The sequence below is a fragment of the Melanerpes formicivorus genome, unplaced genomic scaffold, assembly GCF_026170545.1.
Source record: "Melanerpes formicivorus ecotype bairdi unplaced genomic scaffold, bMelFor1.0.p_v2 SCAF_9, whole genome shotgun sequence".
Taxonomy (NCBI): Eukaryota; Metazoa; Chordata; class Aves; order Piciformes; family Picidae; genus Melanerpes; species Melanerpes formicivorus.
Genome location: NW_027142361.1, coordinates 9,620,676 through 9,644,381, shown reverse-complemented (window position 1 = coordinate 9,644,381; position 23,706 = coordinate 9,620,676). Strand labels below are relative to the sequence as shown.

At 41.7% G+C, this 23,706-nt stretch overlaps 3 protein-coding genes across 3 annotated transcripts in view; all 3 read left to right on the top strand.

The window, feature by feature from the left end:
* Nucleotides 1–3,532: 3,532 nt before the first annotated feature.
* On the top strand, nucleotides 3,533–11,984 carry LOC137443317 (uncharacterized). Its single transcript, XM_068142907.1, has 2 exons — nucleotides 3,533–3,545; nucleotides 10,297–11,984. The coding sequence occupies exons 1-2, from the start codon at nucleotides 3,533–3,535 to the stop codon at nucleotides 11,982–11,984; spliced, it is 1,701 nt and encodes a 566-aa protein (XP_067999008.1).
* A 1,100-nt stretch (nucleotides 11,985–13,084) lies between these two features.
* Nucleotides 13,085–14,263, top strand: LOC137443316 (endogenous retrovirus group V member 2 Env polyprotein-like). Its single transcript, XM_068142905.1, has one exon. The coding sequence runs from the start codon at nucleotides 13,085–13,087 to the stop codon at nucleotides 14,219–14,221; it is 1,137 nt and encodes a 378-aa protein (XP_067999006.1). The 3' UTR covers nucleotides 14,222–14,263.
* A 1,816-nt stretch (nucleotides 14,264–16,079) lies between these two features.
* Nucleotides 16,080–23,706, top strand: part of DDX1 (DEAD-box helicase 1) — a 33,675-nt gene continuing 26,048 nt past the window's right edge. Inside the window, exons 1-11 of the mRNA XM_068143012.1 lie at nucleotides 16,080–16,230; nucleotides 17,890–17,941; nucleotides 18,872–18,935; nucleotides 19,607–19,636; nucleotides 19,890–19,986; nucleotides 20,173–20,220; nucleotides 20,326–20,409; nucleotides 21,277–21,360; nucleotides 21,826–21,902; nucleotides 23,112–23,184; nucleotides 23,295–23,371. Coding sequence (XP_067999113.1) covers nucleotides 16,215–16,230; nucleotides 17,890–17,941; nucleotides 18,872–18,935; nucleotides 19,607–19,636; nucleotides 19,890–19,986; nucleotides 20,173–20,220; nucleotides 20,326–20,409; nucleotides 21,277–21,360; nucleotides 21,826–21,902; nucleotides 23,112–23,184; nucleotides 23,295–23,371 — 702 coding nt within the window. The 5' untranslated portion in view covers nucleotides 16,080–16,214. The remainder of the gene's footprint in view (nucleotides 16,231–17,889; nucleotides 17,942–18,871; nucleotides 18,936–19,606; nucleotides 19,637–19,889; nucleotides 19,987–20,172; nucleotides 20,221–20,325; nucleotides 20,410–21,276; nucleotides 21,361–21,825; nucleotides 21,903–23,111; nucleotides 23,185–23,294; nucleotides 23,372–23,706) is intronic.

Here is a 23,706-nt window from a genome sequence, read left to right as displayed (position 1 = left end):
TGTATAAAAATGTCTTGCAATAAACCTATAAACCTCTGATGAACAGAAAATTTTCGTTAACAGAATAACAGAGTTGATAAGAATTTTCCGCTTGTTAGCTGAAATGCTGGAATGCAGGGAGGGGGAGAGGGATTGGCAGACAGCCTTTGGATAGATAAGGAATAGCAGGATTTTTCAGTGATTTACTTCTGTTAGTCTTGGACAAGATGATCTTTTGTATAAGATAAAGGACACCTGCATGATATGTGTACTTCTGCTATTTTTAGATAGATAAGCTTTGTATAGATAGGAAGCATCTGGACTTTTCTGTGAAATATTAACATACCTCTGTCATTATAGACAGATAACTTTTTGTATAAAAGTTTGCCCAAAACTTTCTGAAGACACACAGGTCTTCTGAAATTATTCTACCTGTGTCAGGCACGCCAGAATAGAAGCATAATACAAGAAACTTACTGAGTCTCTTGTGTGTCATTCTCTAAGTCAAATTGGCGACTGCGGCAGGATGACTCTGTTTGGCTGCAGGACCTGCTGAGGAGCCGGACCTCTCAGGGCCCGCCGAGAAATTCTCGAGGAGAGCTCCGCTGCTCATCAGATCGCTGCAGGAACAGACAAGACTGCCAGCAAAGAGAAGGTATGCTTCTATAAAAGGGGTAGCTCCGTAAGTCGTGAGGGGACGCCCTGCGCGGGAGAGAGGCATTTATTGCACCCCTAGGTAAAAGAGCTCTTGGGTTGGGACCAGGGGGGTCCCAAAGGTAACTATAAGCATTGTTTATATATTGTGAACATTGTTTATAGTGTGGGACCAGGGGAGTCCCAAAGGGAATTGTAAGTATTGTTTAAGTGTGTGAGGGGCCAAGAAGGTCCCTAAAGAACATAAAGTATTAGAGGTTTTGAATGTGTGGCTGAGTGTGTGTGGCCAATAACTGTGTGCTAAGGACCGGTCATTATTGTTGTAGTTGTATTTGTATTTGTTTTGTGTTCTGTGTGCTGTAAAAAGAAAGTACTGTGTCGTATTGTGTAAAATGGGAGGGAGACAAAGTAGTGAGATCCCAAGACATAGCCCACTTGGTTGTATACTTGCCCACTGGGGAGAAATTGGAGGCCCCCCAGGAGGGTCAACAAATCAAAAGACTCTAATTAAATTTTGTACCCGGTGGTGGCCATTATATAAATTAGATGGTGGAGAGAAATGGCCTGTAAATGGGAGTCTGGAGTATGATACTTTACTGCAATTGATGTTGTTTTTAAGAAGAGAAAAGAAATGGGATGAGACAATATATGCTGATATGTTTTTCTATCTCCGAGAGCATCCGGAGTTTCAAAGGGACTGTGGTGTTAGAGCTCCCTCAGATCCAATGGTTTTGGCCCTTGAAAAAGAAAACAAGGCCAAGAATAAGAGGCAGACACAGTTGAAAAGGTGTTGCTCTACGTGTAGCATAGGGCAGAGGTGTCTTAAACTTGAGGAAATAAAAGACCTGCCTGAATTTTATCAATCTCCAGGAAAATTGCAAGAGGTAGTGACAGAGAGTTCGGAAAATAATGTAGGAAATTCTGGGAGTGGCAGCAATTCAGATAGTGATACTGGAGTCAGTTCCCAGAGCTATGCTCAGGGAAGCCCAGTGGCAAGAAGGACCCGAGGACAGCAAGCAAATGCCCCGGCTTCCCAGGTACTCATTCAAGCCCCCCTGCGACAAGCATCAGGGCCTGAGGGGGACCCAGTCTGGATTAAGGTGCCTTTTACAAGTCATGATTTGGATAGTTGGAGAGAAAAGGCTAAAAATTATTGTAACGATCCCACAGGGACAGCTACACATTTTCGATTCATGGTTAGGCAGCACAATCCAGACTGGGACGATATCCAGTTATTATTAGAACAAATGACTGAAACAGAGAAACAATTAATTGAAAAACATGGATTGGAGCTAGCAACAGAAAGAATTCAAACCCGGGGAGGGGGGGCAAACATTGGAGATGTATTTCCACTCCAAAATCCAGAATGGAATACAAACAATGCCCTGCAAAGGACTAGATTGGAGGAATACCGGGAATTTGTAGCCAGGGGAATAGAAAAAGCCATTCCGAAAGCAATTAACTGGTCTGTGTTATACTCAGTCAGACAAGGACCTGGTGAATCACCCTCAGAATTCTTAGATAAGCTGAGGGAAGTCATGAGGAAAAACACCTCTCTTGACCCCGGATCAGAAGTAGGTATACAACAACTGGTATCCCTATTTATTGGCCAATCTGCTAGTGATATCAAAAAGAAGCTGCAAAAGTTGTCACCCCCGCAGGGAAGGGATTTAGAGGCACTTTTGGATGTAGCATGGAGAGTATTTTCTAACAGGGAAGAAGAAAGTAGGAGAAAAGAGAAGAGAATGTTGGTAGCAGCGTTGCAGGAAAGTAAGGAGACTAAAGGGACTAATAGAGTGCGGTTGGAAAAGGATCAGTGTGCGATTTGCAGAAAGAAGGGACACTGGAAAAGAGAATGTCCAGAGAGGAAAAAGAAAAATAGAATACAGGCACAACTAGAAGAGGATGATTAGGGAGGACCGGAGGAGACTATAAATACCCTAGCAGATCCTCTGGTTATAATGAAGCTAGGGGAACAAGAAAATAAATTGGAATTCCTAGTTGACACAGGAGCAACCTTTTCAGTATTAAATCAAGCACTGCTGCCTTTGGATGAGAGCTATGTTTCTGTGGTAGGAGCTACAGGTCAAACTGAGAAGGCATATTTTTTTAAACCTCTTAAATATAAATATGGTAAAACTTGGGGCTTACATAAATTTTTATATATGCCAAATGCCCCAAAGTCATTGCTGGGGAGGGATTTGTTGGAAGCATTGGGAGCTGAAATTAAATTTAATAAGGGGAAGGTAGAATTCAGAGTAAGGGAGGAACAGTTGACTGAGGTTTTAAGTCTTGCATTAATGAGCCCTCAACAAGAGAAAAACAGAATAAAAGAAAGCATAAAAGATCAAGTATATCCTGGGGTTTGGGACACTGAGCAGCCGGGAAGGGCCAAAAATGCCCTACCTGTGATAATAGATCTTAAGCCTGGAGCTCAACCTGTTAGATTAAAACAATATCCTTTAAGGAAAGAAGATAGGGAAGGAGTTTTGCCTATTGTAGAAAAATTCTTAAAGTATGGGCTGATAACAGAGTGTGAATCAGCTTACAATACTCCAATTTTACCTGTAAGGAAACCAGCTGGAGGGTATCGGTTAGTGCAGGACCTAAGGGCTATAAATAAAATAACAAAGGATATCCATCCTGTGGTGGCAAACCCATATACCCTCTTGACTCAATTGAGAACAGAATTAGAATGGTTTACCGTCTTGGATCTAAAAGACGCCTTTTTCTGTTTACCCCTGGCCCCTGAGAGCCAGCCACTGTTTGCCTTTGAATGGGAGAACCCAGAAACTAACCGAAAGTGTCAATTAACTTGGACAGTCTAGCCCCAAGGATTTAAGAACAGCCCTACTATCTTTGTGTGACCGTTTGAGGCTGTGCCCTTAAGAAAGGGAATATGGTGGACGGAAGTTGGTAAACGGAAAGAATAATCTAAACTATTTCATTGGTGAAGTGGGAGGAAGCACCTTCTGAACTGGGAGTGAACTGGGCATTTCCAGCACTTCTCTGTCAGTCTTGCTTCTGCCTCTCCACGGTGCAGCAGTTCTCTCTCTGCTCGGATTTCTGCCAAGGCCTCGGCCTTGAAGACCAGATAAAGGCCGGTATTAACTCCCTTCCAATTAATACGAACTGCTTCTAACATTTTTTTTCTCTCTTTTCTCTCTCTTTCTATCCCACTCTGGGGAAAGGGGGGGAACCCCCTCTGCCGAGGGGGGTTACTCTCATTTCTGTGTTACTCCGTTGTATATCTTTGTATATATTGTAAATATTGTAAATTTGTAAATACTCCCCTGCAAATCCTACACTGCTTTGTAAATATAGCTCCACTGCCTTGCTAATTCAGCTTGTGAGTTTTTTTTTCCTTTCCCTTCAATTTTTCTTTCCCTTTGCCTCACAAGGGGGAAGGGAGGAGGCTTCTTGGCCTTACCCTTCCAACCCACCACAGTTTTTTATTGGCGTACCCAACGTGCGGCAGATAATTAGTTTAATTTATTATTTGATTGATTTACTGTTTTCTAGCTGAATTAGCAAACATGAAGGTATTGTGGTTTGTGGAGCGATTATTCTTTTCAATTTTGGGGGCTCTGGTTTACAGATATTGTTTGGGTTTGATTTTGGATTACCTGGGTAAATATTTGGTGCGGACAATTTATATGTGGGTTATGTATAGAGTTAAACTATGGTATGGAAAATGTATTAATTTATTATGGCCAGTGAGATACAGGAATGTTACCTCCACCACTCTCCCAATTGAGATAAAGGGTTTTAGGATTCCGCCTGAGGAGAGAGTAACTTTAGGTGATGCCTGGGATCCAAAGGTGATTTATGTGATGTGTATAATTCTGCTGCTGGTGATAACTAATGTCTTTTCTCTGTATTCCTTGTGGCGAGAGAAAAAGGTGTCCAGGGCGTGTTTTGTTATTAAAACTAGATCAAAAAGAAAACGCCGTGGCTCTCGATCAGTCCCAGAGTCATCTAGTGACGAGGACTGTGGAGAACCCGTGTCAGTTAAAAAGAAGGCTAAAAAGTTAATTGGTAAGGCAGCTCTAAAAGACTCTGCTGATTCTGGCAAGCAGCCAAGGGCATCGGCTGGTATCAACATGGCGCCTACTCCTTCTCCCACTCCTTCTCCTTCTTCTTCTTCTCCGTCAGCCATTAACGGAGCAACGTCACTTCCGCCCACTCCCTCGGTGGGACCGGAAGTCACTACCCCAGCAGCTGATTTATCTCAGGACCTGTCAGCTTCCATTAAGGTGGCTGTAAATTCAAACACAGCTCCAGTTAAGGTGGCTGTTTTAAAGACTAGAGGTGGAAAGGCCAAAGATGGAGAAGAAGAGCTGGAGACTGATCCTGGTGAGGGGCCCTCTACTCTAAAAGATCCTGCTCAGGAGGAAGAGAAGGTTTGTTTTAAAGATCTAGCTAACCTAGTGAGATCAAAGCAGGATAGAGATGAAGTTAGGAAAGCAGCTGGCAAAGGTGGTTCTCAGCTTAAAGAGATCCTTAGGAGAATGACAGCAGGATTATATGGACAAAGAATTCAGGGAGACGAGGAAGATGATATTTCAGACTGTTCTTCTCCACGGGAGGAATTGCGAAATGTCCGTAAAGATTTCACCAGGGCAGATAAGGAGCCAGCTCTAGCTTGGCTTAGTAGGTGTTATGATACAGGTGCTCTGGCTCTAACAGTTGGAGACAAGTCAGCAGCTCAGTTAGGAACTCTCTCGAGGGATAATGGAATAGATAGACATCTAGGCAGAGCTCTGGGTAAGGTTAATCTTTGGATACGCCTTTTAATGGTGGTTGCCCTGAGATACCCTTCCCGAGATGATCTTCCATGGAATCCTAAACCCTGGACTACCATAGATGAGGGAATTAAGCACTTGAGAGAATTTGCTGTTAGAGAGCTACTCTATGGTGAACATGAAACCCTGAATCCTGATGATATTCCTGTGGGTATTGGTCTTGCTAAAAAGATCATCAAGCTTGCTCCTTCTAATTATGCAAACATTCTGGCAAGCAGAATTGTATCAAGAAGTTATGGTGGAGCTTCTCCCATGGTTGGCCAATTCAGTGATCAAACGAGACAATTGGAGGATAGCATGACACGTGGTTCTTTGGTTTCGGCCATTAAAACGATGTCTGGTGATATTCAGAATTGCATAAGAGAGTTAAAAGATGAATTTAGAAATTCCATATCCCAATTGGCACAGAAGGATAATTTCAATTCTTCCTCCAGGTGGATACAAGTTTCATCTGTGAGGAATACACGTCCTCCAAGGAGGTCATTCCAAAACAGGACATTCCAAAACAGGTCATTCAACAGACCACCAAGGCAATCACGTAGAACTATTTGGATAACTCTGCGTGATCAGTTTGGTGAGAACATGAACCGCTGGGATGGCCAACCAACTTCTAATCTTTTCAGGAGACTGAGGGAATTGCAAAGTGGCAGAACCCGAGGTAGCAATACCAGAAGGGTAGCTGTTACTTCCACAGTTCCCCAGAACGACTCTTATGGCTCCAACAGTGGCTCCAGTTATAACATGCAAAGTTATAACCCTGCAAACTATGTGCAATGCACATGTGCGCATGTTCCCCATAACTGGGGGTGCCCTGCCTCCCGCCAGGGGGAGGAGAGGGATAACAGAGATAACAGAATCTATTGGGATGTGTACATCCAGTGGCCTGGCACTTCACAATTTCGGAAGTACAGGGCCTTGGTTGACACAGGAGCTCAGTGCACCATAATACCATCAAATTATCAGGGATCAGAGTCTATAACTATTCTGGGAGTCACTGGTGGATCTCAAGAGTTAAGTAAGGTAGAGGTTAATATAAGTCTAACTGGTAAACAATGGAGGAAGCATACAGTTGTGACTGGACCTGATGCACCTTGTATTTTGGGAATTGATTTTTGAGAGAAGGGCGTTTCAAAGACCCTAGAGGTTACAAATGGGCTTTTGGAGTAGCTTCTATAGAAATTGATGGACAAAAATTGAAGCTATCTGCCAGACCTGAGCTTTCTGATGAATCTGCAGTTGTGGGACAACATAAGATACAGGACATTAAATTGCCGGTTGCTTCTCAGACTGTGCATCACAGACAATACAGAACCAACCGTGACTCTTTGTTGCCCATTCAGAATCTGATTCGTCAGTTGGAGAGTCAGAAAGTCGTCAGCAAAACTCATTCACCTTTCAACAGTCCAGTGTGGACTGTGCGGAAGCAGAATGGAGACTGGTGTCTGACGGTAGACTACCGAGCCCTGAATGAAGTGACACCACCTATGAGTGCAGCAGTACCAGACATGATGGAGCTACAGTATGAGCTGGAATCCAAAGAGGCCAAATGGTATGCTACCATAGACATTGCTAATGCATTTTTCTCTATTCCCATAGCAGAGGAATGCAGGCCTCAGTTTGCTTTCACCTGGAGAGGAATCCAGTACACTTTCAACAGACTGCCAATGGGCTGGATCCACAGCTCAAGCATCTGTCATGCGGTGATCCACGATGCTCTGGAGAAAGGCGGTGCTCCAGAACACATCCAGTTCATCGATGATATCATCGTCTGGTATAAAACTGCTGAAGAAGTCTTCGAGAAAGGTAAAAAAATCATTCACATTCTTCTGAATGCAGGTTTTGCCATCAAGCGAGAAAAGGTGAAAGGACCTACCACAGAGATTCAGTTTCTGGGAGTGCGGTGGCAGGATGGACGCCGACACATTCCAGTGGATGTGGTAAATAGAGTCTCTACCATGGCAAGTCCCACAAACAAGCAAGAGACCCTATGTTTCTTGGGGATAGTGGGATTTTGGAGACTGCACATTCCTGGATACAGTCAGATTGTGAAACCTCTGTATGATGTGACTTGAAAGAGAAACCATTTCCACTGGGGACCTGAACAACAAGCAGCCTTTGACCAGATAAAGCAAGAGGTAGTTCAAGCAATGGGTCTGGGACCTGTCCGAGATGGTCCAGACATTAAGAACATTTTGTACACGGCTGCAAGTGACAATGGTCCAACCTGGTGCTTGTGGCAAAAAGCTCCAGGTGAGACACGTGGACGACCTCTTGGTTTCTGGAGTCGAGGTTACAGAGGTTCAGAGGCTAATTATACTCCAACAGAGAAAGAAATCTTAGCTGCCTATGAAGGAGTAAAAGAATCTTCTGAAGTAATTGGAACTGAATCACAACTTCTTCTAGCTCCCAGATTACCAGTTTTGAATTGGATGTTCAAAGGCAAAGGATCCACACCACATCATGCCACAGACTCAACCTGGTCTAAGTGGATGGCTCTGATAACACAGAGAGCTCGAATGGGAAATCTTGAAAGACCTGGTCTGGTGGAGGTGATCTCAAGTTGGCCTGAAGGCATCAACTGTGCTAAACCTCCAGAGGAGAAAGTAACTCGTGCTGACGAAGCTCCTCCTTACAATGACCTCTCTGATGATGAAAAGAAATATGCTTTGTTCACAGACGGTTCCTGTCGTTTTGTTGGAAACAAGCGAAGATGGAAGTCTGCAGTGTGGAGTCCAACACGCCGAGTTGCAGAGGCGAAAGATGGAGAAGGAGAATCCAGTCAGTTTGCAGAGATAAAAGCTGTCCAGCTAGCTCTCGACGTAGCTGAACGTGAGAGATGGCCAAAGCTTTATCTCTACACCGACTCATGGATGGTGGCCAATGCTCTATGGGGTTGGCTAAAGAACTGGAAGAAGAGTGGTTGGCAGAGGAAAGGAAAACCCATTTGGGCAGCCAACCTGTGGCAGGACATTGCTGATCGAAACGAGAGAATTACAGTGAAGGTGAGACACATCGACGCTCACATTCCTAAGAGCAAAGCTACTGAGGAACAGCAACACAACCATCAGGCAGATCTAGCTGCAAGAGTTTCTCAAGTAGACATGGACTCTAATCTTGATCTCGACTGGAAACACCGAGGTGAGATATTCTTAGCTCGGTGGGCTCATGATTCGTCAGGACATCAAGGCAGAGATGCAACATACCAATGGGCTCGTGACAGATCCATAGACATTTCCATGGATGCTATCACACAAGTCATCCATGACTGTGACATTTGTGCTGCTATTAAGCAGGCAAAACGACTTAAGCCCTTGTGGTATGGTGACAGATGGTCCAAGTACAAGTATGGTGAAGCTTGGCAGATTGACTACATCACTCTACCACGTTCTCGTTCTGGTAAGCAATACGTGCTTACTATGGTAGAGGCAAACACTGGATGGTTGGAAACTTATCCAGTTCCACATGCAACTGCATGCAACACCATTCTCGGTCTGGAGAGACAGATCCTGTGGAGGCATGGAACTCCGGAGAGGATCGAGTCAGACAACGGAACTCATTTCAAGAACAACCTTGTAAAGAGCTGGGCAAAAGAGCACGGTATTGAGTGGATATTCCATATTCCCTACTATGCACCAGCTTCAGGGAAGATTGAACGCTACAATGGTTTGTTGAAGACCACTCTTAAAGCCATGGGAGGTGGATCTTTGAAAAACTGTGAAAAACATTTAGCACAAGCAACCTGGCTGGTAAATAGTAGAGGTTCAGTGAACCGAGCTGGACCTGTACATTCAGATTTGCTACGAAAAGTAGAAGGTGATAGAGTTCCTGTTGTTAGAGAAAAGAATCTGTTAGGTAAAACTGTTTGGGTATTTTCACCCTCAGGAGAGGCTAAACCTGTCCGAGGGGTGGTTTCAGCTGAAGGTCCGGGTCACACTTATTGGGTAATGCAAGAGAATGGTGAAATTCAGTGTGTTCCACAAAGAAATTTAACTTTAGCTGAAAGAGGTTAATTTCAAACTGTTGTACAGCTACATCGCGTCCAAAGGAAGAATCAATGAGACATCTACGGTGCACGAACCCTGAGAGCCCTGAGTCAACTAAGAGACCCTGAGATTCCCTGTTTCCCTTTTCTTCGCTTTGTCGGTGAAGAAATGAACTGTTTTCCATTTTTCTCATTTTCTGATTTTCTTGGACTTTTGAATCATCTACATCTGAGCATAGCCGGAATGGACTATGAACTTTACTTACGAACTGTAAATATCGTTTTGGATTGGATGGACAGTATGAACAGCCAATGAAATTGTTTAGAAGGGGTGGACTGTGACCGTTTGAGGCTGTGCCCTTAAGAAAGGGAATATGGTGGACGGAAGTTGGTAAACAGAAAGAATAATCTAAACTATTTCATTGGTGAAGTGGGAGGAAGCACCTTCTGAACTGGGAGTGAACTGGGCATTTCCAGCACTTCTCTGTCAGTCTTGCTTCTGCCTCTCCACGGTGCAGCAGCTCTCTCTCTGCTCGGATTTCTGCCAAGGCCTCGGCCTTGAAGACCAGATAAAGGCCGGTATTAACTCCCTTCCAATTAACACGAACTGCTTCTAACATTTTTTTTCTCTCTTTTCTCTCTCTTTCTATCCCACTCTGGGGAAAGGGGGGGAACCCCCTCTGCCGAGGGGGGTTACTCTCATTTCTGTGTTACTCCGTTGTATATCTTTGTATATATTGTAAATACTGTAAATTTGTAAATACTCCCCTGCAAATCCTACACTGCTTTGTAAATATAGCTCCACTGCCTTGCTAATTCAGCTTGTGAGTTTTTTTTTCCTTTCCGTTCAATTTTTCTTTCCCTTTGCCTTACAAGGGGGAAGGGAGGAGGCTTCTTGGCCTTACCCTTCCAACCCACCACACTTTGGAAATCAGCTCGCAAAAGAATTAGAAAAGTGGAACAGGCCAGAAGGCAACGGAGTTCTGCTACAGTATGTAGATGACATCCTGCTGGCCACCCAGACCAGAGCGGAATGTGAAAGATGGACTGTGAGTATGCTGAATTTCCTGGGACTTAATGGGTACCGAGTTTCCCCACAGAAGGCCCAAATAGTACAGCAGCAAGTAACCTACTTGGGATATGAATTAACAGCAGGAGAACGAGTGCTGGGCCCTGAAAGAAAGGAGGCCATCTGTTCTATTCCACTTCCAAACACAGTAAAGGCACTCCGAACCTTTTTGGGAATGACAGGGTGGTGCCGGTTGTGGATTTATAATTATGGCCTGTTTGTGAAACCCCTCTATGAATTATTGAAAGAGACTGATAAGGACTTGCAATGGAATGGAGAAGCTGAACAAGCTTTCCGTACCTTAAAGAAGGAATTGATGAGTGCACCAGCACTAGGCCTACCTGATGTCACTAAACCTTTTTTATTGTATTCCCATGAAAGCCAAGGGATAGCACTCGGAGTCCTAGCACAAATCTTAGGACCCTACCGAAGGGCGGTGGCATACCTCTCTAAACAACTGGATGAGGTAAGCAAGGGATGGCCAGGATGCCTGAGGGCTGTGGCAGCAGTTGCGATTAACATTCAAGCGTCTCGAAAATTCACAATGGGGCAGAAGATCACAGTCCTAGTATCACACACCATCTCTGTTGTTCTAGAAGCCAAGGGAGGACACTGGCTGTCTCCACAACGATTTCTTAAATACCAAGCCATCCTAGTGGAGCAGGATGATGTAGAAATTAGAGTTGCTAACTTTGTCAATCCAGCCTCTTTCCTCCAGGGTGGTGATGGAGAACCAGTTATTCACGATTGTTTGGAAACAATTGAGGCCACTTATTCCAGCAGACCTGACCTGAAGGAAGGACCCCTAGAAAAGGCAGACCATAACTGGTACACCGATGGAAGCAGTTTTGTGATCCAGGGAGAAAGAAAAGCTGGGTACGCTGTAACTACAGGAGAAGAGGTAATCGAGGCAGAAGCCCTACCAAGTAACACCTCTGCTCAAAAGGCAGAGATAATAGCGCTCACCAGAGCTCTTGAGCTTTCCCGAGGGAAAAGTGCAAACACATGGACTGACTCCAAGTATGCCTTTGGGGTGGTACATGCCCATGGAGCCATTTGGAAAGAAAGAGGACTGTTGACATCTCCAGGAAAAGGTATTAAACATGCAGAAGAAATACTGAGGCTGCTAGAAGCAGTGCAGAAGCCAAGCAAAGTAGCCATAATGCACTGCAAAGCACACCAAAAAGGGAATACTGGTCAAGAAAGAGGCAACAGACTGGCAGATGAAACAGCTAAAAGGGTGGCCAGGGAGGGGAGAAAGGTGTCAGAGTTTGTTTTAATCCCAGATGGTAAACTGTCAATTGAGCAAAAAGAGCCAGAACCTGTGTATAGCACAGAGGATCAGAAATTAATTAAAGTCCTTTTGGGGAATAGGACAGGAAAGGGCTGGGCCAGGACACCGGATGGGAAATTAATCATTCCCACTAACCTTCTCTGGGCTTTTGTTCAGATGGAACACTCAAAGACTCATTGGGGAACAGAAGCCCTGTATTGAAAATTGGTTCAGGAGTGTATAGCACGGAAGTTATGCACCACAGTCGAACAGGTAACCCGGCAATCTGAGGTGTGTCTTAAGGCTAACCCCAAAGTAAGAAGAGGAGTTAGACTGGGACAAATTAGCAAAGGAAATTATCCAGGACAACAATGGCAAATTGATTTTACTGAGCTCCCAAGAAAGGGGGGATACCGGTACCTGTCGGTACTCACTGACACCTTCTCTGGTTGGCCAGAAGCATTTCCCGGTTGCACAAACAAAGCACGGGAGGTTACTAAGGCAGTGTTACAAGAGGTAACACCTCGTTTTGGGGTACCTGCTGCTATTTCCTCAGACAGGGGACCTCATTTTGTGGCCAAGGTGGTACAACAAGTGAGCAAAATTTTAGGGATTGATTGGCAACTCCACACCCCCTACAATCCACATTCGAGTGGGCAAGTGGAGAAAATGAACCATTTAATCAAAAACCAGATTGTAAAAATTGGACAGGAAGCAAACCTTCCTTGGCCACAAGCATTACCAATTGCCCTGTTGCAAATTCGAACTAAGCAAAGAATAAAGGAAGGGTTGAGCCCATTTGAAATCCTGTTTGGAAGACCTTATGTAGTAGGAACTATGGACCCTTCTGAACCAGGGCAATTTAGAGAGGAAAGGTTGAACAAGTATGTTCAGCAAATTTATAAGAACCTGAGCATTGTTAACAAACAGATGATTGGAACCAATGTGAGAGGGTTAGACAGACCAGTCCATGATGTGGAACCCGGAGATTATGTCTATGTCAGATCTATTTCAGAGTACCCTCTGGAGCCCAAGTGGACCGGACCATATCAGGTGTTACTGACATCCTTCACAGCCATCAAAATCAAGGAACAAGCTGCTTGGATTCACCACACCAGAGTCAAGAAGACCTCAGCAAAAGAATGGAAACTCGAACCCCAGGGACCCCTGAAGCTCAAGCTGTATCGAGAATTGTGATTTGTTTGTTGATTGTTACTATTGAGAGATGGGAAGGCAATATGTACTTAAATGTTAGGCAAGGATTGGCTTTGCAAACTAATCTCTCTAACTGTTGGATATGCACTGAACTTCCTCGAGGCCAAATGAGGACCCCTTTATTTGGGGAAGCCTCAACGAATTGGACTTGGGGGCCATCAGACTGGGTGACTACATCTGATAGTACCTTCCACAATTGTCAGCATGGGAAAGATAGCTCAGAAAGCCTGGGTCCAAAGTTTGACTTATTAATTGTAGATCCTTCACGAACCCTTTTTGTAGAAAGTAATGAAAGTAGTGAAAATAAGGTAGGATGGCGAAATTTAACAGGGTTGGGCTGCAGCTGGAATTACTCTTCCCCTGGAGAAGTCTCAGGTGCCAATCCATGGGTTCAGGGAAATGGCTGTACCTCTTCTAAAGAAAACAGGCTGGATGTTGTAGGGGCTGGTGTAGCCCTATTAAGTCAAATTAGTTGCTTACTCCCTTATAGATATTGGTGGTTATGTGGGGATGGGCATGCCAGAAAAAGCTTACCCCCAAAATGGACAGGAGTTTGCACTGCAGGCTACTTAACCCCACAAATCACTGTCCATCATGAGATCCTGCCTAGAGGATATTGGAGAACTCTTTGGAGAAGACACAGAAGGACAGCAAATCCCCTTGTTAGATACAATACTGGATATCACAGTTTTGTTCGAGCATTGTTCCCTGCATTAGGCGTTGCACAACTTGAAAAAGCAATAGTAAATATATCAGCTACAATGGAAATCATCGCTAATTCAGCAGCTGATGCGGTGCAGAATCTGCAGGTGGAAGTTAAGTCTGCGAGCAGTGTGTCACTGCAAAACAGGCTGGCTTTGGATATTATTACAGCTGAAATGGGAGGGGTGTGTACCTTGATAACCACCACTTGTTGCACCTATGTAGATAAATCAGGACAAATTAAAACTGATGTACAAAATATATGGGAACAGGGGAAAGTATTACATGAGGTGAGCAAGGATGATACAACATATGGATTATCAGACCTCTGGGAAGAGTTAACCTCATGGATGCCCAATATACTCTGGCTTAAACAGTTGTTGCTGGGAATTGGAATGATTATTTTATTAATAATATTACTGTTAGTTTTGATTAAGATAATTATGTGTACTGGAAAGAGTAGTGTAGAATCCTACCATAAGTATAAAAATTATAAACTCAGGCATGAGCTGGAAACAGGACATTATTTTAAGAAAATATAGTATAGGAATATACTCTTGGCTGTAAGAAAGGGGGGGAATTGATGAACAGAAAATTTTCGTTAACAGAATAACAGAGTTGATAAGAATTTTCCGCTTGTTAGCTGAAATGCTGGAATGCAGGGAGGGGGAGAGGGGTTGGCAGACAGCCTTTGGATAGATAAGGAATAGCAGGATTTTTCAGTGATTTACTTCTGTTAGTCTTGGACAAGATGATCTTTTGTATAAGATAAAGGACACCTGCATGATATGTGTACTTCTGCTATTTTTAGATAGATAAGCTTTGTATAGATAGGAAGCATCTGGACTTTTCTGTGAAATATTAACATACCTCTGTCATTATAGACAGATAACTTTTTGTATAAAAGTTTGCCCAAAACTCTCTGAAGACACACAGGTCTTTTGAAATTATTCTACCTGTTTCAGGCACGCCAGAATAGAAGCATAATACAAGAAACTTACCGAGTCTCTTGTGTGTCATTCTCTAGGTCACCTCTCTGACAAAACCACTACTCAGATTGCAATACTGTAATCAAGAAAACTACATGATCAGAGATGCTGTCCTTTATTCAGCCTTTTGAACTATATGTGTCTTTGCCAGAGGACTGCCTTAGAAAAGATTAAAGTTGTGGTTCGTGACGGAAAACAGTAAGGTAGTATTTTATAATGTTGCTTTCCTTACACTGTGACTTTCACTTAGCAGACAAATGCATTTGCAATCTAGTTTTATTTTTATATTTATATTAACATCCTAGAAATTCTTGCTTTTAAACTTCACTAGAGGTTATCCTAGAAACAGATTGTGCAGATTTGGGGAAACTTCTTTAAAAACTGGAGAAAGATGCATCCCCTTTGTAAAGGGGTTGGGGGCAAACCCTCTGCCCACCTTAACCATCCTCTGCTACCAAGAATGTGCTGGGTAGAGGCAGCCCCCTTCCCCACCCCTGCTAGAGATAAACACTCAGACAAACGGATTGCAAAAGTGATGGAAAGTTTAAATAGAAAGCAGTGAACTTTTACAGAAAAACAAAAGCAGAGTGACAAAGCAAAATCCCAAAGCAGACCCAGAGAGACCCCATCCCCACCTGAGGGTACATCCGAGACCCCCAGGGCTCCTTCTTCCCCCTCCCACTGCTAGGCTAGTCTCAGCTGGCCAGATCTGAGACTGCCCATCCCCCCGTGGCCTTGGGCCTAGCCAGGCCCAAAGCCAGGAGACATCTCCCCAGTTACCGGCTGACGGAGGAGGAAGAAAAGAGACAGTGCTAGACTCCGCACTGGATCTTATAGTGGTGCAAAGGATTGTGGTATGAAATACTACATAATTTCCTGTGTCCACCCCTGGGCTGGATTTCTGGACACAGGAAGTAAACACTGCAGGGGGGCACCCAGCTCAAACTGTAACACCCTTTAATGTGTCTAAAAAACATTAATTGGTGCATTATCTGTGTGTGGAGGTGCTTTTGTCCATATAAAATCCTAAATACTTTCTGCCAAACGTATTGATTGTATCAAACTATGCCAATGTGAATCACATCAACAAAATGAAAAGATACCAGTGTTGTGTGCAAATGTAGAGTTCCATTGTAAACACACACTTCGTGTTCAAAACATAGGTTATGAGTCCCGATACCACAGATACACTCGAACTTTGAATTGCAGTAGGGGGGAAAAAAACATGCCATGATTTCAGAAATGTGGTGAAATTCTGAGCATGTGATCAGAGTGTACCCTAAAAATCTGCAACACAGAGCAAAACTAGTTTCTTCTTGCTGTGTCAGCTGTAGGGTTACGTCTGTGCCCGTCCCTGTGCACGAAGGGTGCATAGAGGGGTGGGGCCGGAACGCGCGGCGCGGTGCCTTCAGCGTTCGACCCGGCATCAAAAAGCCACGAACGGGCTCAGGGTCTCCTGATTCCCAGCCGGCGTACAATTCCCGCGGACGGGCTCGGTGCTTGCGCACTGTGGGTCGTGGTGCGAGGCGGCGTTGGTGGTGTCAAGATGGCGGCGTTTTCGGGTACGTTGGGGTGGGTGGGGGTGTCGGTTATATGACTGGCAGTAGACTACGGAGAGAGTCTAACGTCTCTACACTTGCTGGCGCTTTGCGATTGTGTCGGTTCCCGGTCTCGCTGCGGCAAACGGGGCCCATTAGCACCGTGCTCAGCTCTTCGGGCCTGTCCTTGGTGCAGGCTCCCCGCAGTCTGTCACTACCACGTAGCAGGTTTAAGATCGAGAGGCCTATAGTGTTGTAGCTCTTTCCGCCTCCTCGATCTGCCGCAGGCCTTCAGAAGTAGTAATCAAAGTGGATTTCCCGATTTTATTGCATATGTGGTATACTTGTGTCCGATAAATGGCGTTAATTAGAAGTCAGACTCGTTCCTCAGGCTGACTGGTTTCTATAAAAGGAGATTCATCAGAAATGCTTTATGTGTGGCAGTGCTGTAGCTCTGGTCTGTGATACTGTTCGAAATATGTATGTAAACTGTAATCACAAAACTGATAGAGGAAGCATCGCAGTTTGTACCACCATCACATGTGCATGCATAGGTGACAAGCAGTAGGGTACTATGGAGTTCTAGTGTATATAAGACTTTTAATTCGTTTCTTGAGACTGAGTTATTTATACGTAATCATGAGGGAAAATGCTGAAGCTTCTTCCATACATCCAGAGATGCATACAGATGCTAGACAAAAGGATTAATTTGATTGTAGTTGAGGAAAATGTCATAGCGCAATCAATAGCGATTTTTATCGCTATGCGCAAACCTTTTTGCTTTTGTGGAATGTATAGACTTGTAGACTACAGAACACTTGAAAATATTAAAGCTTTCTGAAATCCTGTTGCAAATAAAACCCACTTCTTGCAGCATTTGTATTATAGCAAAAGGAAGATTTGGCTGTATAGATCCATATATGTCAGCCCAACTCTTTGTGCATACATGTGTGTGATATATGTGAAACTGATCATGTTTCTGATCAGGTTTCTTTTCTTTAACTTTTTCTTTTAATCAAAATACAGACATTGTATGGCATCACATTAAACTTCTGCCTGAGGTATAACCATTAGACCTTGATAGGAGTTTGTTGAAAGGGATGTCAAAGGAAAAATAACCTTTCAAAGCTGAATGTGATTAGTAACTATGAAAATAAGTGTCATATACTTAATACATATGCTGTAAGGGTATAAGGCAAGATTGCATGAAAAAAACCTTAGGCATCTCAAATTTAACTCCTTATAAAAGTTTTTGGTTTTTTGTTGGCTTTTCTTCAAAAACTATTTTTATCTCAACTGTAGGAGAGAGTTAGGATGTTTGTGACTAACAAAGTCTTCCATGTTGCCTGTATAGGCAGTTTCTTAAATGTGCAAAGATAAGTACTTTATCCTTGAAATGGTACTGGGCTCCCAGTGTGTTTGCTTTGCTGCTGTGCCAGCACCTGCCCCTGTGCCTAGTGTTTGCATGATTTACTCTGTTCTAAGTGGGAACATCTGTCAAATTTGTATATGTGAAAGGGAGAAGGTTTCTGATTTATCACTTATTCCATAGAGAAGACTGTGTGTACTGTTCCCAAAAAGAATGGGTTATTATTCTTGTCTGTATTTGGAAGCCTTGACACTTGAAAATCTTTCGTGCTGTGTTGAGGTAAATAACACTGTTCCTTTTTTCTTGTCTTACAGAAATGGGTGTTATGCCTGAGATAGCTCAAGCAGTGGAGGAAATGGACTGGCTGTAAGTAGGAATGCATTTGAGTCTGGTGAAATCTAATTTGCATTTCAAAAATATACAGCATGCTTCTTAAAATACATCTGCTCTCACATTGAAACAAAGCATATCAAGCACTTACTTGTAGTGTGAGTGGCTGAAAACACAAATTATAACTGTAGTGTTAACATTTAAACTTGGACAAGCAAAGCATGACTGATCATACTTAGTTACCATTTGTTTGATAAAAGCTTCTACCTCTGTGCTTCTGGTTTGTTTATATATTGTGAGATTATTGAAGGAGTACTATCACATAATTGATGCTGCTTTAGTAAGTGTTTTCTAGGCTGGCCTGAATTTGTATTCTTCAGAGTTGATGCTTGTGTGTCAATCTCTTACAAAAGTTACTTTTCCTGGGTTCAGTTACTCATTTGGCTGAAATATGTGACTTAAGAGTTTGTTTTGAGTTGTCATACATAATGTTATCACTATGGACAGTCTTATTGTATGTAGTTCTGTTCTTATATGTATATAGCTGTGATTGTTCTAAAAATGCTGGTTACATTTGGTTATCTTTACTTTCTTTTTCAGTTCTGAGTAGGAATCTGGTAAATGAGCGTTCTGTAAGTGGCTTTAAAAATGAAAGTTGCTTGATTAAAAACAGAACGTATAATTAATCTGTATGTTTTATAATTAAGTGTAGCGAAGTGAGGTGCAGCCAGCTTGTCAGCGTACAGCAGAATCCACTAGGTGTTTCCTCTCAAAGTACACCTCCCATTCCAAAGTCTCTGTGTAAATGGAATCCCTTTCACTTCTTTAGCTGCAAGCCAAGAACAACAGTATTTACTTGCTATTTCCCATCTTGCAGGTGATTGGTTTCTGTGAGTTCCTGTGTATGTAGAAATCCTATTTTTCTACTGATAACATAGATTTCTGTTAATGTGTTCTTTCCCGCAGTCTTCCTACAGATATCCAAGCAGAATCCATCCCACTGATCCTGGGAGGTGGTGATGTGCTTATGGTATGTATGCAGGATTGCCTTGTTCCTAGAAAGTCTGTTTTTTAATTGTTGCCTGCACAATCAGTTCCTTTCTTTCCAGAAGCTTCCATAGTTAGGTCTCCTGTTCATCCTCAATGGAAAATACATTCTTTAGCTAAAATCCTCTTTGAGTTCCTGGTGTGTTTCCAACTGTTCTTATTGATGGAATTCTTTTTAGGCTTTATTTTCTGACTACTTTACAGGCATTGCCACATGAATGAGAGCTCTCTGACTTCATTTACTGCCCTTTTTTGTCATAAATATGTGAACATGACTGATTCTGACTACTCAAATGCTTCTGTATTGATAACCTTAAAGGTACCAGATTAGTGTGCCTTGCTCATCATGTCTTTTGCAGATCTCTTGTGTTCTTTATTTGGAAACTGAAGTAGTACTTCCTTTAATCTTCTGTAGTGCCTCCAGAAAATGGACATGCATAGTTTTCTGGTGGGACTGTGTGAGATCTTAGTTTGTGGTGCTTTGTCTATTGTAAATACTCTATTGTTTTCAATCTAATTGCATGAAGCAATGACATTACTCTAAGTATTATGCAGAAGTAAAAGTAAACTTTGTAGGTTAGAATAGAACTGTAAAATTGTCCTTACAGGTTAAGTTGCAATTCTGGTTAAACTCTTAAATTTTTCTTCTAATAGGCTGCTGAAACAGGGAGTGGGAAAACTGGTGTAAGTAAATAAATTTCTTACTAGACAGTAGAAGTCTTTAAGTGGTGAGAGGTGGTTTGTGTGTATGTTTATATACTGAGTAACAATTACATCAGTCCATGTTTATATTTAACTAGTATTAGTTACATTATTATTAGTTAGTAGACATGTTTTGAAGTGTTCTGACTATGGCTATTGCATCTGAAAACTAGGCTGACTGTACATCCAGACATATCTATATAAATTGTGGAATGAAAATAACTTCCCATTTTAGGCTTTTAGCATTCCAGTTATCCAGATTGTTTATGAAACACTGAAGGATCAGATGGAGGGAAGGAAAGGGAAAGCAACAATTAAAACTGGTGGTGCAGGTAAGTTGTTTGCTTTTTTTATGTCATACTCTGAGTTTTATTCCATTACTTCCCAAAGTAAAGTTAATCTAATTTGCCATTAAATACTATTTTTTTTCCTTTAATTTAGTATAACATAGATAAAATATTATCATCCTGGATTTTGTAGAACAGTGAGTGCTTTTTATGTCTGTCTTTTAAACTTAGTGCTCAATAAATGGCAAATGAACCCATATGACAGAGGATCAGCTTTTGGTGAGTTATCCAAATGGTCACTTGGTGGAAAAAAAGTATGCATGAAAATTTCCTATAAAAGAATTAGGCAATGTCTTTAACTGAAACTGTCTTTGTCATTTTCAGCAATTGGATCAGATGGTTTGTGCTGTCAAAGCAGGGAGGTAAAAGAATGGCATGGATGCAGAGCAACTAGAGGTGTGACTAAAGGTAGATATAAAATTATGTGGTTTTGAGACTATTAAAATGCCTTTTTTCACCTGTTGTTAATGTAGCTGTTTGCATTTAAAACTTACTTTCATCCAAGCAAATGTGCTATTAGTATGTCTACTGCTAGCTGAAGACTTGGGAATGATAGATACCTCTGTTTTGCTCTCCATGTGTGGTAAATGTACCTTTTCCCTGACTAGCGATTGAGTTGGAGGAGACGGAATCATAACCAATAGTCACTATATTTTATTAAGCTGTTATTAATAAGAATTAGCTATTCACACTACTTTCAGTTGTTGCCTTACATGGAAAAATTTCATAGCTACATGTTTGGAACAACAGTTGAGAGCCCAACCCCAGTCTTTACTCAGAAGTAGTGTCATACTCCAATAGTTCTAGATGGGTGTTCAGAAAGTCCCTCAGTTTCATTTCATCAGATGTGCAGATAATACTCTAGGCTGTCTGTACATAGCACTCTGTTGGATGTGGTTCAGGTTACACAATCAATTAATACCAGTGCATGCTGGTGGTCATGCAATGACTTGGCAGACCCCTAGTGTTCCAAATTGATAATTTCTTGTGCATCCAGTAAAACTACTGGTCTCTCTGGTTTACCACTTCTTGGGAGCCTTTCACACACTATCCCTCAGCATGTATCTTTTTCTCTCATAATCTGTTTCTTCATTACATACAGATAGATAGATACTAACAGAACCATTTCATGCCAACACAATAGAGGGTTTTATGAAGCCTTCAGCAGGGATGGAAGTGTTGGATTTGCATGGTCTTGGAAGTAGACAAACTGAATCACCTTGATGAAAGTTAAATTAGGTGTTAAATTTTAGATACTGTCTTTCTCTTTTAAAGGAAAATACTACTATGAAGTTTGCTGTCATGACCAAGGCTTGTGCAGAGTTGGTTGGTCAACTATGCAGGCTTCATTAGATTTGGGTGAGTGTCCTTCAAAAGAAGAATCCCATAGACAGTTTTCATATTTGCATGGAATGGTTGAGTCCTGTTCTAGGTCTTGCAGAGAATGGACTCCTTTGGAAGGATAGCAATACAGGGCAGTTTAAAACTTTGTCCATATGTTGTTCTTGTAAATGGAAATCTGCTTAGGTGGCAGCAATGTTTGTTAATCTTGTAGTTATATTTTTTTTTTTAAATTAACATAATTGGAGACTATTAAAATGAGCTAACACACTCATACAAAAATTCTAGTGTAGCATATATCAAAGCTGGAAGTCTTTAGTTAGCACTGTAAGGCTTTGTCATGGTTGGGTGGGTTTGTTTGTTTATTGGTTTTGTTGTTTTTTAAATGATAGTTTTAGAGGTTTCAGTTGCCTATACAAAGACTGGGGAAAATGCAACCTGTCGACCAAAAACATTAAAAGGTGTACATTGTCTTGTCTTCAGGCACTGATAAATTTGGCTTTGGCTTTGGTGGCACGGGTAAGAAATCTCACAACAAGCAGTTTGACAGCTACGGTGAGGTAAGCTTGTATTGATAACTGGCAGCAACACGATTAAAAGTTTTGCATGTTGATTCTGTCTTTTGTAGTAGAGCTTACTTTTAAGGTATGATCACTGGGCAAAAGTACTGCAAAGCACTGAAACATTTTTTTGATAAAAACATGTTAACAGGTTTAACTAAAGCAATTATCAGTTTGAGGCTTGTGATTGTGGCTAAACTGCATTACAGGTTAGAGGTTCACTGATCTCTTGGGATTTATTTCTTGACTTCTTTAAGTCTTAGAACAATACTAGCCCATCTGTATACATTGGTGAATGCCTCAGTGAGGGCACTGTATGCTGTCTGCTAGTAGTTAAAGTAATTTGCTCTAATGTCAAAACACATACTTAAATGCTAATAAGATTTAGAGAGTCATGCTCTTTTATTTCAGGCTCTTGAGTTGAGTTTGCCTTTAGAACTGTTTACCTTAATATACACCTCTAAAAATCTCTACCAGCAATATCTGTGGTGGGTTTTGTGAACATAATTTATTAAAATATGAATAATACAGCAGAAACAAGTCTTTTCGTAGTATTAATGAATTGTTAGTGCCATAAACTTGCAACTTCTATGGTTTTTGTAATGTAGCTTATTTGTAGTAGTGACTTCTGGGCTGTAAAATTAGAAACACTTTATAATACACAGATTTCATTGAATATCTTTACAGTGAACAGACTTGAAGTTATTTAAATGCACACTTAAGTGTACATAGCATGCATATATCCTGCAAGAATTAAGCCTTTTTAAATAGTGAAAATATGTTTCTGTCACCATGTTTGGTGCTCTGAGCTTAGATTTAGATTGGCTAATAAAAGCAAGATAAATGCACTTTTCCATAATGCAGAATACTTCCAGGTGAATGACTTAAGTTTATCATTGGCAGAGTGTTTGTTTTTAAAATGAATTTAAAGGAGCAATCAATGTTTAAATATCTAAGATAAATTGGGCAGTTTACTGAGGATATCAAATCAAAGTATGTATACATGCCATTTACAGTGGTATTGAAATGAATGAACTTGCTCCTCTGAAAAATTAGAATTTAGTAGGGACAAGTGGGAAAGCTAAAAGTTGATAGGTTGTAAGGATACAATTATAAGCATATAAGATACAGATTATAAGCATAAGATTATAAATTTTCTTAATACAGTGAACACTAAAATCTCTTTGCTTTTCAAACTTCTTGTTATAGGAATTCACTATGCATGCTACAATTGGGTGTTACCTGGACATAGATAAAGGACAAGTAAAATTTTCCAAAAATGGTAAGTTTTAGTTTTTTCTTATTGGGAGTTTGAGATGCTTGCCTTGTGGGTGGGGCAGGGAGAAGGAACACACATACTCTGGAGTCTGACTGAACTAACCCTGCTTTCAGGGAAGGACCTTGGCCTTGCATTTGAAATCCCACCACACATAAAGAACCAAGCACTTTTTGCAGCTTGTGTGCTGAAGGTAACTTAGGAATGTCACAGATGTGTAAGATGATGAAATTCATTCTAGATCTAGTAACTGACTACTTACCTATAGTGTTTATAGAGCTGCCTACGATTACTGTAATTATACACTCTTCCTTTGGTCTGCTAGTATTTCAATACTAGAGTGGTCACCACACTGTGTTAGCTTTGACAAGTATTGTTTCAGTTAAACTTTAATTTAAACATTTGATATTTAAGTACTTAAATTTGAATAGAAAGATAGAGCTGGTACCAAGAATTACTTGTCCATTCTATTCTATCTTGTCTGTGTTAAACTTTGATCAGAGAAAAGTAGATAACGTGAAAGCCAAA